General features: G+C 43.0%; 1 protein-coding gene across 1 annotated transcript; it reads right to left on the bottom strand.

The window, feature by feature from the left end:
- Nucleotides 1-458: 458 nt before the first annotated feature.
- Nucleotides 459-13,665, bottom strand: LOC104458559 (probable E3 ubiquitin-protein ligase MARCH10; the record flags this gene model as incomplete). The annotated part of the gene is made up of 4 exons (XM_010088068.1): nt 459-639; nt 2,600-3,445; nt 3,751-3,830; nt 13,615-13,665. Coding segments are annotated over 4 exons (1,158 nt in total), but the record flags the coding sequence as incomplete, so codon positions are not given.
- Between the last annotated feature and the right edge of the window lie 206 nt (nt 13,666-13,871).

The following is a 13,871-nucleotide window of genomic DNA, read 5'->3' as shown; positions in this document are numbered from 1 at the left end:
TTCTATGATTCTGTGATTCTGTGAAAAGCCTTGTGGATCTTGGAGCAGCAAACTAAAGCAGGTAATAGTAATACAAAACTCTGTATTTAAAAAAAAAAAGTGGATAACTGCAGAGCAAATACCTTTGTGCATCGGCTCTGAAATATAACTGTAAAGAAAAAAATCAGGTTGCTGCACGCATGTATGTGTGTGTATGGATGTATACTTACATACAGAGAGCTGCCAGGCTACAACAGGTAACTCTCAGAGCTGAATTCCACTGATGTTAAATTTGCCAGGCTGAGTGTTAATTTAAATCCTTTTGCACCTATACAAAACTGACCAGACTTACTAAGGAGCCACAGAAACATGATATGTACATGGGGGATGCTGTGGGCTCATGGGCAAGGACTGCCTCTTTTCAGAGTGGATCTGTGTTTAACAAAGCATTTCCTTGGGGAAGCAGGTCTTGTGCCTACCTTTCGCAAAGGCTTCAGTTTTGTCTCCATGATGAACTCGTACTTGCACAATTCACAGCTTCGTGTATCTGAGCTCTTGATCCATTGCTGCAGGCAGGCTTGGTGCACAAAATGAAGACTTCCCGTGCAGTGACAGGGGGTAATCAAAGGGCTCTCATCATCTCCTTCACAGTGACATATCCTGAATCAGAAGCAAAGCTGCTCATTAGGAGAGAGGAAGCAGAAAGGATGTGGAAAAGGCATGTAATATCTGTGATCACACATGGTTATCCATTGAGGATCCTGAGACATACATACATATCAAAGGAATGTGTTCCACAAAAAAGCTAAATTTAAAGAACTCCCTTGCTGCGCAAGCATATATACAGGCACAAAATAATTGAGCACAGACACTGCTAACTAGACAGCTGCTTTCTAACAGATGAGGCGGACACACAGAGCCTGACAGAAATGCAGTACCCAAAGAAAAAACAGGTTAAGAAATGACAACGCTTCATCTAGAACAATAGCACTTAACTGAAAATAGCATTTAAACAGATCAGACAGCACTTCCCAAGACAAAATATGCACAGAGAGGTACAGCTACTCATGGATTACGATCTGAAACAGAAGATAACACAAAATTCCCAAACCAATGGTGAAACAGCCCACCCCAGTATCACGAAGAGTTAATTTAGAGAGTCTGCATTTTGTGCAAGATAAATTATTATTTCTAGTGCCAATTGCTAAGAGGTAGATCCACAGTGCAATGCACTGAATCTCCCAAAAATACACCTACTCCAAAGGAGGCTAATGGTTTTGCTCTCCAGTTCTTATTTTGCAAGAGCTACTAAGGAAGCATCAGCTCTGCAAAATTCCTCGTTTACCTCACAGCCTAACTGTGCAGACAGCAAGGACACGCAATATTGCTTTACTACCAGGTGCTGGCATTTACTTCCAGCTTCAACTTATACACAACCCTTGGGCTGCATCAAACATCACTAAATCTTTCTAACCATGTGGAAGGGGCCATGAATTGAAAGGGGGATGGGTAAAGAGCTCAGGGAATTAATACAAGTTACTAAGCATATGTGAAGTACCTCTTGGCACACTGCCATCCCTGTCTATTACTGAAATATCTTACTGATGTGTAGCATCTTGCCTTTTGTGACCTTGCTGATAGCTGGCAAGTGGAAATGAAGGAGTGGGTGGATTACAACAGCATCTTGTTGATGACAAGCCAGTACAGAACAAAATTTTGCTGTAATGAGGGGGGAAATCAAATAATATTGGCAAGTAGTAACAAAGCCAGCTTCAGAAAGTGCTGTCAGGGAGGAGAAAGATTAGGATAGTAAAATGGTAGGTAGAGTGATGGGACATTTGTTCCTGTACTTGGTGACTCCTGCTCTTCAGCCACGTTTTGGAGCTGGGATGGGGCAGACCTGCAGACAAGTCACCACGAAGACAGTCCATGGCTGGCTGTTGCCACCACCTGTGCACATGATTAATCCTCTGTAGCTGAAATAGGGACACCCATCCTTTTTGTACCTCATACTATGGACATCACACAGGTCCACCACTAACACTCAGTGCTCAGATAGCCCTTTTCGACTAAGGCATCCAGAAAGCCATTTACAAATAAAAGAGTGTGGTGGGATACAAACTATGAGGAAAAGATGTAAAAAAAAAAAAATATCTTAAGCTATATTGACCTGATCTCAGGAGCAATTTTCAAACAGTCTGTTTCCTCCTGACTACCCACCCTCTGACCAAACCAGCAGTGACTGTCAGGACAACACATTGCTCATCAAAAGCTAAGACATGTTCAGTTTGGCCTTTAATATGCGTAGCTGATTCTCTCATGATATTCCCAGTTTGGGCACTGATAAGAGAAAAATACCGTCTCAGAACCCCAAACTTGAAACAAATTGCAAGAGAATTTATTTGACTCCAAAGGAAATTATTTCGCTTAGTAGCCTTGTTAAGTGCATTAGAGGGGTGCAGGACAGCAGAGAGAAGACTGCATGCTTCAAATCGCACATATTAAAGCAACGTGACAGGGTGAAAGAAAAGACAGAAACAGCACAAAGGCAGGAGAAAGCAGAACGGTCACCACCGCACATAGGAGAGCTCAGAGGTAGGCGGTTCTCTGGTAAACCAACCTGCAGGTATCCCCTGATGTGGACACAGGGGAGAGAGGGGGGAATTTTTCTGAGAGGGGGGAAGGGCAGTCAAGGTCACTGTCCTTCTCAACTGAACAGAGTGGCGCCCGCTGCTCTTTTGTTTTCAGTTTCACTGAGGTGCTGTCCTCAAAGACGTCATCGTCTCCCATGTCATCAGAGCAGAAGTCCGTGCTTTCCACCAGCATGCTGGAGGACTTCTCAGCTTGGAAGTGACTGGAATAGCTCTCCAGCTCATGGAATTTATGCAGGCTGCTGGTGCTGGAGGTGTGGGAGAAGGAAAAAAGGTAACGCAACAGTTTTTTGCTCCTTGAGGTGTCGTGGTCCACTTTGTCCTCCAGCAAAGGGATATGCACAGTGCTGTGGTTCTCTGCTCCTCCCGATGCACTTGAGTAGTTGGAAAGGGAAGGGATGTAGGAGTGCTTAGAATTGCTAAAAGAAAGAGGCCTGAGGTTTAGTGGTTTCCTCTCTTTAAGATTAAACTTGTTAATCCTTAAACACTGCTCTTGAGTCGGGATCAGTTTGCCTTCTGAGCGTGTTCGGTCCACATAGTTAAAGCACTCACTGGTGCTCTGTGCCTTCTGGTCCACGTCATTGAGGGACCTGGAGAATTTCAGGGTGCGGGTGGGCTTTACATTCTTAGCAGACCTGAGTGCCTGTCCCCGATCCTGCCCACGGGAGTTTCTCTTTGCTGCATGCAGTGTGTCCTGAGAGATTACTGTCACAGTGACCCCTTGTGTCAGAGGGCTCTGGCAGTGAGGATTTTTCAAGACAACAGCAGACTGCACTGGATTGTGATGACAACACTCAGAAAACACTGCACTGGAACTGCATGCAGAACAGTGGAATAAAAGCACAGAAAGTAAAAAACAATTACATAAGAAAAGACACATAATTAAAAGTGAGGAGATGAGAATTACGGCTAGTGTGGGAATGGCAAACAGAGGGGCCAAACAGTCAGTAGGATTCAATGAAGCAATGTTAGGCAGCAGTTGAGTCAAACAAACAGGACACTTCAAATGGGAACCCCACATTGCTTATTTCCCCATACATGCGCTTTTTCAGTTTTTGTTTTGCTTGGTTTTGCCCCCTCACACGGGCCTCACTGTAGTCATGCAAACAACACACTCTACCTGCAGATGTCCTGGTTGGATGGTGTAACAGAAGTCCGAGAGAAGCTATGAGGGGCAGAGACAGCGGTTGGACTTCCAGCCTGCAGTGAAATTTAAAAAAACACAAAAACAAAAAGCAAGTCATAAATCGGAAGAATTTGGTTTGCACAGCAATTCTCTTCAGATTAAACACAGCATATGGAGTCAGATATCACTCTCTATCAGATATTCAAGGGCTAGTTGCTTTACTGTAAAATGCTAAAAAGGGAGGTCACACAGCCTCATCCTTGGAAAAGTAGTAAGCAGAACAGAAACATTTTCCCCCCAAGGTCAAATGCAGCCATCTCTGGAGCGGAACCTGCCAGCTGTCAAACATTGCACAGAACAATAGCTCAGGAAATGAGCAATGCTACAATAATTAGAATAATTAGATGGAGGTGTGTGTACAGACTAGTCGGAATTTAGCTACTACAGAATAGCTAATCCTTCCACTTATAATGATGACAAGAGATTAGAGGCTAGGTTTGGTTTTTTTTGTTTGGTTGGTTGGGTTTTTTGTTGTTTGGTTGGTTTCCCCCCCAGCGCCCCCCCCCCACAAGACAGAACCATCAGTAATTCAGACACTATCTGGGGACTTATTTTCCATACTAGCATATGCACATGAGCACCATCTGCCAGACCAGACCAAACCAAACCATTCCCTGAAGTACTCTTCATACTTTCCCAGACCTTTCATCCTGCTCTTACTCCAACAGGGTCTTCCACCTACCTGGAGAAGAGGTGTGGCAGCAGTCACATTTGTAAAACCCAACAAGAGCACAGTGAGATATAAAATAACTGAAGATTTCAAATTCAACTGAACTAACTCAAAAAGATAAAGCTAAGCTCTCGGCATATTTAACACTTAATAGAGAAGCCTCTAAAATCAACACAGTAAGAATGATCGTTGTCTCAGGGCTGGGACTTGATGGGCTATTATTCTAGTCCTTTTCTGCTACTATATTCTGTGGGTCACTAGCAGAAACTTCTCGACTCTTCTTAGAGGTTTTGGCAAGGAGGAGAGCTGCACTGATAACCTCGTAACAGTGAATCTTTAAACCCGGTTCTCCTATGTTCTGCAACTGTTCCACAGCGGCTGTGCCGCTCACCCACCTCTACAAAACACTGCTTGCATTTCAAAATTCAAACAAAGGTTTTACAGCTCTTTTGATCTGCAAAGCAAAGCCTGATACCCAGGAAGGAACTATGCAATCGGCAGAACAATGAAAGTGTCAACACCACACTGGATTGTGCAAAAAGCAGCACAACCAGCACAGACCTGGGCTAGGCAAGTACATAAAGGCAGACTAGGAGGGACCTCAGGTCGTGCAAAGTGTGTTGCCACAGAAGCACACTGTGCCCAGGCCTGTACTTCGGCTTGAGAGGCCAGATCTAGCTCAGTCATCACTGCTTTGATGATCTCTGTCATGGTGCAACACACACACAATATCTGTCTCAGGTCTCTTCAATTCTATACTTAATCTGTTAAAAGCCCCTATGGAATATTTAAACAAGACTGCTGCAGGCTTTTACACTTCTATAAGAAAAGCAAAGTTCCTTATCACGCAATGTACCCTCCTTTCTTTGCAAGAGAAGATGGTTATAGCAGGATACACATGCTGCTTTATAAATACAGATCCGACCATTATCTTCCGTGTTACCAGATTCGTCTGTTAAGGTTTTATTTCCCCAGCCAACAGCACTAAAGAGAGCAATGTGTCTGGCCTCACATCGGGATGCCACAGGTGCACTGAGCCTGAAAAAAACATGTATCCACTTACAGCTGGGTCTGCAAGACTCGTTTAAACACACACCTCTTGATCCACAGCAAGACACTGTAACTTATTTCCCATCCTACCCAGCTACGTACATGTATAGAATAAAAACCAGGAGAATAACCTTGGTCCAGAAAGCAAACTGAACTATATTATGACTGTGACAAAACAAATTAAAGACTTAAAGATCAATTATTGGCTTTATCCTGGAAACTATGGTTCTTTACATTTTACACCACTTGCACACGCTAATGGTATAGCATGCTGATCATAAAGTGAGGTGAACTCAGGTATTACTTGGAAATTTTCTCTCTGTTTGATGCTTAACCTCTTCTAAAAGCAGGTACATTTATGACTTCAAATCCTGTCTTTTAAAAAGGGTTTGTGCAGTAGTTACTTTCTAGACTGACAAGTTAGTGAAAGACCTGACACACTATAATCTGCTGCTATAATTATGCAAATGAAAATTAATAAGACTTAAACAATGAATTATTTAAAAAGACATAATTAGCAATCTTCTAAAAACAAAATATTGAACCACTAAAACAACATGTTGCATTCTGCCATGGAAACAGAGACATATATTGTTGGAACTTAAGTCACAAATCAATTAATAGATCTGTCTCAGCTTTTATGTTATGAACAAATCACAGAAGGTAACCTGCTTAGAATGAATCCAATCTCTCTACTCTTTCACTTTAGTCATGAAGCTTTCCAAAAAAGACAGTGGTATATATGATGTGACAGTCTAATAGGAGATGACTAGATTCAATGATCCAAAATTTCCCTTCCAAAACCATGTTATTGGTTTCTTGATCCAATAGCCTTGCACCAAGACAGTGACAAAATCCTGCCACTTGGGAAAGAAGAAGGCTGAGACAAACAAGAAATTGTGGGATTTCATTTGCATTTCAAACGCATTATTCTGTTTCTAAACGCCAGCACTGCTCAGGACAGCTTGCAAAAAACCCACATCTGAGGCACATTTCCTTTTCCTCCCATTTTTCTGCTTCAATACAGGAGGTCCTTTGCTCCATCTCTATACATCGTGCAAATGCAACTGAAATATGAACAGAAGTTAACACATTTGGAAAGACATCACAAAGTGGAAAAACAAAACATTGGAAGAAGTTACGCCCCACAGTTGGTTTGAACTAACATAAGCCGTGGCTACCACCAAAAGCCACGGTTCAATGAGCCTCCAGTCTCTCAGTCCGTCCTCCTTTCCTCCCATTCCTTTTGCCCTTGAAACTATTTACACAGTTGCACTGCAAACCAGATTAGGACAGTGCAGGGAGGTAAAACTAAGCTCTTCTTTTACTGAGCTTGTTTAATGCCAGTCACTTCCCTAGCTTCAGCTGCCAGAAGAACATCAGTTGGTTACAGCAACAAGCCTCTAATGGCAAAGCACAACTCACTCTTAAGACCACAGTGAAATGCAAGCTGCCAAGAGCCCAAGAAGTAAGTTCTGCTAGTCAGCAGAAGTATAGGCAGCTGACACCCACCCGTCCACACAGCTCACCTGGGTTTACTTAGATACAGCAGCTATCAGGCAGAGACGTGCCACAGAAAAGAAAAAAACACTAGCAGCCTTGCACCAGAACAGGGCAAAGAAGAGGCAACGTGATGGGTGAATGCAACAGAGAGGTGGATCTAGCTAGCTTGGAGCTCTGACGTTGCTCCCACACAAGTCTCACCTCTGAAGAGGCTAGGAAAATACGCAATCAAAGCCTTCACCGCTCTGTCACTTCTGGCACACACACACACAGCGTTCTTAATGCCCCAGCAGCAGCACCTTCAGTTGAACTCGCTACTTATGATGGCGACAGCAGTAGTAGGTTTTAAAGCACTCCTTGTCATAGGAGGTTTCTGCTATGCTCATTATGTGATGGACAGTCCAAACCTTGACAGCCAGTATTTGACTGTTCTAACCCCAGAATCACTTGGTGAATCTCTGTGGACTTTGATGCCCTTTGCATGAAGGAATATCACCTCCAATGACGAACCCTAGACCTATGTGCTAGCGATTGAGGCCTTTAATCCCCCCAGACCCAAGCAATCCCCCTGCACTACGATGCTTTTTCAGCACCAAGATCACACTGCTACGATCTACAATGGGCCACTGGGAGTTTTGTTCGAATCAGATTTGTCTCTCCTGGTATTAACACATCACAATGACAAATGTGGCAGAAGCACACGGGAAAGACAGAATGAGAGGGACGGTTATCACACCCTGTGTTTTAGAAGAACTCATTGCCAAAGAGATATTTTATCTCTCTCACACAGATCCTATTTAAATATGTATTAAGAAGGCAAGGCTGCTGCTAGACATGGACATGGCAGACACTTATCTCACATGGTACAAATCCAGAGGCAGAGAAAGCCCCAGGCTCTTCTCCCTCCTTAGTTTACACCACAGAAACCAAGACCAACCACCGCATACCTGTTCCTCTGGCTGGACCTATGTATAGACAGTGATCTAGGAAAGAAAACAACAGCAATGGGGGCCTTGTGAAAAAATGGCACAAAGTTCCACTGCAAGGCGCTCCATAGCTAACCTGGCTAGTCTTCAGAAACAGAAAGGAAACTATGAAGAGACCCAGGTAATCTGACTCTGTGTGTGCCACCCCTGACCCACTCACCTCTCCTCCCTTTGACAGGGGCAGCCCCAGCCCGGTCTCATCCACAGTGGCAAATTCCGTTCTGCCTGCTGTGCTGAGAAGTCCTGAGCCTGGGCTGAAGGCAGGCAGGGAGGTCTCGATAAAAGCCAAGGGACACGTCCATCATTTCTCTCGAGCCACTGCAGAACAAATATAATTGCTTGGCTCCAGCCATCCACCAGGATGCCACATATTTGTGTTTTTATGCTTTGAGCAAGTGCTGTATTCCACGTACATGCTGGATGATGGCTCTTGCTAAAGTGCACTGCAGCTGGAAAGTCTCCAAAGCTCATCTGTGGAACAGACGTGGTTGTTTCACTGCACGGGTGCCAAAGGAGGACTCCAGCTCAACTAGCACACCCAGGCAGCAGTGTAACGAGATCAACCTGCCATGCCAAGTGTACTAACCTGACACCTGAGACAGCCAGAACAGGCCACCTGCACACAGACTGGATGTTGGGAAGGGCAGACAACCCTGCTGACAGGCTGATTGTGAAAGCTTTTCCTAAATACCAACATGGCAGGATCAAACACTGGTAACTTCTGGTCTTCTCCATTAAATTCTCCCTACCAGATTCATGCCATTTTGCCTCCAGCGCATATTAAAATCAAGCGTCTTTAGCTGGGATAAGATGCCTTATTAGAACGGAGAGTGGTTAAAAAAAACTGGCGAAAAAAAGAAAAGATGTGGGCAACAGGTATTTGAAATTTTCAGGATTATCAACTCCACCATATGTAATTTTGGCAACAATTCAATAAGAACCAGCAGTCAGTTGCTGGAAAAACTTTGTTCCATACTTTATATAACACATATGACCATAATTAAAATTATATCTAGAAACCAGGAGTGAAACTGAAGTCAGCTTCCCCTCATTGTTCCTAAAGAAATCTAAAGGAGGTTTCTGGTAGGAACTTTCTCTATAGATATCAGAGCTGAAGGCACTAGAGAAAGGAGGCTATTGATCCTTTCAAAATCTCCCCAAGTGTAATCAACCTTCCAATAGCACAGCATTAATGTTGACTAAACCCAGTAACAATGACACAGGTTCTGCCAGGAGAAGAAGAAGGAAAAAAAATACAGCCCTTTGACTTTAAAATCTTTCTCAAAATACCCTGAATGGACAGAGGGAACAAAAGAGGAAAGGAGACTCCTGCAGGTTCCTCCTTCACTGAGTGCCCTCATACCCATATGAAGTAATAATCCAGCCCCAGGAGAGGGGATTTATCATAGCAAAAGGGGACTACTGCACTCCTTACAAACATGACTGCACCACGCCCCAGCATGAGATTACTTGCTCTTGCAGGTGGGGAGAAGAGCATACCTTAATCTTCACGCTATACAATTTTTCCTGTCTTTTCCTTTCACCAAATAGCACTGTAGAATGATTTATTTTTTACCATCTTTTTAAGTTTCCCTACCCCCAGGCTCATGTACCTGAGCCGAACAGTTTCACACGGGAGTTCTTTTCAGTAAGCCTTGGTCATCTGATAGACGGCAGGACAGCTAAACTCTGCATCTGAAAAACCTGGACTGCTTTTCTACGAACGAATGCTCACTGAATCCATCAAAGCTTCAGGCAACAGTGAACGTGTTTATTCATGTGCTTTTCTAAATCTGTTCCAAGCTGATGAACAGCCCAAATGGATTTTAAATTTCATAGCAAGCTTAGGCTACCCACTTTGCATCTGCACTGGCTGCCATTCAGCCCAAGAATAATTTAATACTTTACAGTGTGCTTCTGCTCCAAAGATAAAACTGTACAGGCCTTCAGAAAGACAAAGCATTTACATTTTTTAAGGAGTGCACTTTTGATTCCTTTGGTCTGATCACAGTATTAGCATTTACAAAGTTTACCCCTTAGAGGGCCACAAAAATAAGACTACAAAGTGTTTCCCCACTACACTAAAATCAGCCCTCCAGAGCACTTAGATGACAGGAACAGCACACAGATGACCGGAAGATATTTCTGTATGTCTCATCATCAGTTTCAAGATATATCAGACACTGTAAAGCTAAACAATATCACTAATTTGAGGACAACTGTTTACAGACCAGCTTTGTTAGTGACCTTGTTTAATCTGCTTGTAAGCACAATTCCTTTATCTAAAAGCAGAGGGCATGAATCACCACCGCTGTGAAAATCCCTTTTTTAGCTGTTCTCAGTGACTAGATGTGTTTTAGGGTCAATTTCGTCTATATTTAGAGGATGAAGCTTCTACAAAGCTTAATTATTTCTCTGTGTGGATTGTATGATGAAGGCACTTACCAGTGAATGGTGGCTTCGTGGCAAAAATGCTGACTTTGGGTAAACGGTTGAGATGTGGATGTGGGCTGTATAATGCTGTGCCAATCGGGGGTACTCCAATCAGCATCACTGTGCTTGAACAGGGCAAGCTGGGAACTGGCCTGTGTCCAACTCCCATGACTATATCAATTCAACCTGCCTTCAACACTGTATTTTTTTACTTCAAAACAAACATAGAAAAGACTCCAGAAATTCAAACGTTTCATGTGGAGAAGATTTAAAAGAAGTGTTTGAAATATACACAAAAATAAAAGAAAAGAAGGGCCTAGAGGAATGCCACATCCCCCAGCATGCAACAGACTGCACAAAACCTAATGGCAGCATTACAAAGATCCTCCTACATCTTATTCCCTACTCCTTTTTCGGCTGCTTCTGGCCTTCACCCCTAGCCAAGTATTCACGTGATTGTTTTTTCTTGGCCTGGCCACATGTACTAGCATGTCTTCAGCCTCTTCTATCTCTTGGAGAACTGCCTTTTTGCCCCTTCCTGCCAAGGGACAGCTCCACCTGGCCCCAGCACCTGGGGTCTATGTTTGGAGAGGTCCTGCTACCTCTACCAGCTGATCTCATTTTCAGTGGCACCATCTGTCTGCCTCCCTCCTTGATCACTTTTAGCCCTAGGGCACTGATTCCTTGGTCAGACTGACTAACACAGCATCCTCTCTTGGCTAGAAGCTGAGTTGTGACTCAGCTCCTTTCCACTTGTATTGCACTGTGCAACTGAGAGCAGTGGAAAGACACACTGTAATAATCACAGCGGGCTCATAATGACATATCAGCATCAGAAAGGCTTTGAAGTAAGTGTCAGTGCCAAGCATTTGTAGCAGATTTGCTACATTGCTACGCTATAAGCTAGATTTGGGTGGAAAAATAATAGCTGAAACAGTCATTTGCAGGAAGCGTAATCATTATTTCTGTACACACACACACACAACATCTTTGGAGATGAAGCATATAACTGATTAAACTCAACTTTGGTCAAATAGCTCCCCTTAAAATGGTGTAGTATCAACAAACTGAGGATTTCAGAAAGGGCTATACAGGCAGCCAAGCATTTCCACACTTTTTCCTTTCCATGTATTCAATCTGCCTTATCGGCCAGTTTGTTATACTATTCTACACAAAAGTAAAAGGCACTTTCCTGTTAAACCTCAGAACTAAGGAAAAATTTTCCATGTACTTAAGCTTCCACGCAGCATCCAAATACTATATTCTTTCCTGTTTTGTCCTACAAATTCCTTGCCACAGCCAACCCACCTGTAGACTGCAAATAAATTGTTGGAGCTTAGCACTGAACTGCCTGGATGTGCAAGGTAGCGTTTGGATGTATGAGGCAAATCAGGGGACTGATTTCAGCAATGCCCTTGTTAGAAGCTGTCTCCGGAATGGAGGAAGTGCAGAGGATGGACCAGACACAGAGGTGACAGAGGAGCAGCAATAACATCAATACCTCTGTGAAGCTCAAGTTTGCAACTAAAAAGTCTCACCCATTGAACTGTCAGAGTTGACTTTTGCTCCCCTTGAGAACTTCAGCTTTTGCAAAACGCAGCAACCATGTCAAACGTTTCAGAGTTTCAAGATGAATGCAAATATTGATGTCTCACTTGACACCACTCCCAGGGAGAGCTTTGCCAGAGTGCAAGGTCCTTCCCACTACACTGACACACTACCAGTTCTCGATAAATTAAGAATGAACCATGCAGCTTCTAATGGGTACCAAACTGCTACTGCTGAAGGGCTTGTTGTGCTGAATTTCAGATATTCTGTGAAAAGTACAATGATACGTGATGATAAAACTACCATCTCTGCTGAACAATGTCTGAAAATCCAATTAAGGATCCCTAAGAAGAGAAGAGCCAGGGTAAGAATGAACAGGCACAGTCCCATTTTAGAAAAGCACAGATGAGAAGTTATACTCACATGGTATTTATTTCAAGCCCCTTTCTGTGAATGCACATTTTCTAATGCTGAATGCAAAACACAATCCCGCATCACTCCATGATAACGACACCTTCAGCTTGGTCAATACCTTGTATACTGGACAGTTGCCCTGCTATTTAAGACATCCAGTAATCTTGTCTATCTGTTCTAAAGTGAAAGTTGTCTGTGCCCATATAAACCATAAATTAAATGCAAGTCACCGTTTCCTCTGCTGGAGATAGGCATGAATAGCTTCCTGAAGTACTCAGAATAGAAAAAAGGGACTTGAGCTCCTCATAGCCATAATGACTCATTATGTCTCTCTTTAAAAGTCACTACTACCAGCAACATCAACAGGGGCAACAAAGGGTTGAGGCTTACACACCCCATGAGAAACACTGGTCAACCAGTACAGCCTTGCTTGCATGAAGGCTTTAAGCAATTGTACTTGTGTAAGAAAAAAGGTGTCAGGCTTCTGGCTAATTAAAAATCTTTCTTGTTTGTAATGCAGAACTCGGAGTAGGGGATGCATTGTAGTAAGTTAGCTTGGACAGAAGATACTTTTTTCTGAGTAGCATAACAAAGCAACTGTGCTTTCAATGTGTCCATTGGCTATACTGAAGTGTGACTAGACTGGGTAGAGCATCATGCTTCCCTTACAGGATCAGGGCCTGTAATAGCAAACATTTTAAAATACACAGTCATGTCATGATAACAATGCATTTCATGGCACTAACCATAATTCAGTGTTGAAGTGACAATAAAATAATGTTTAACCACATATCCAATACTTATTTCGGGATGCACGGCTATACATATCTTACAGATAACATTACATCAGACAGCTTATGGTATGAAATAACATACTTGATTGATGTTTTTGGAGCAATTTTCTCTCCAAGATAAGATCTCAGGCATCTGTCATCTATCTTGCTCCTACCAAGCTAAGGAGGCTGACCATGTGAAAGAGAAAACCTACTGTAGCTTCCATTTCATTTGACCTGTAGAGAGAGTCTTCGAAACACCAGAGAGTTCTAATGTTTCAGGAGTGACTATCAATGACACACAGGCATAACAAGCATTTTCTACTAGTCACATTGTCATGCATATCACCCCAGTTTTGAAATGAAAGCAATCCCAGTAACCCCGAGTCTATCAAAGACTGAGTTATAGCAAGGAACATACCTTTGAGATGTTACTAGAGCGGCTCACGGAATGCCCCAAAGCCTTCTCATTCTGAAAGAGGAAGAACAGGATCACTGCAGCAACAAATAGCAGTTACGAGGATATTTTAAACCTGCTATTAGAAACCAAATTCCATGGAGAAAGTCTTACAGCTGTGGCTTTTAAGGATGCTGCTTCTACTGACATCAGCCTGATTTATCACAATCACTAAATTGCTTTGTTTGCCTAACAAGATATTACCTTGCAAAAAATCACGT

Source organism: Pterocles gutturalis, unplaced genomic scaffold, assembly GCF_000699245.1.
Source record: "Pterocles gutturalis isolate BGI_N339 unplaced genomic scaffold, ASM69924v1 scaffold51016, whole genome shotgun sequence".
NCBI lineage: Eukaryota > Metazoa > Chordata > Aves > Pterocliformes > Pteroclidae > Pterocles > Pterocles gutturalis.
The sequence above is the reverse complement of the archived record's forward strand: the minus strand, read 5'-3'. Positions and strand labels throughout refer to the sequence as shown.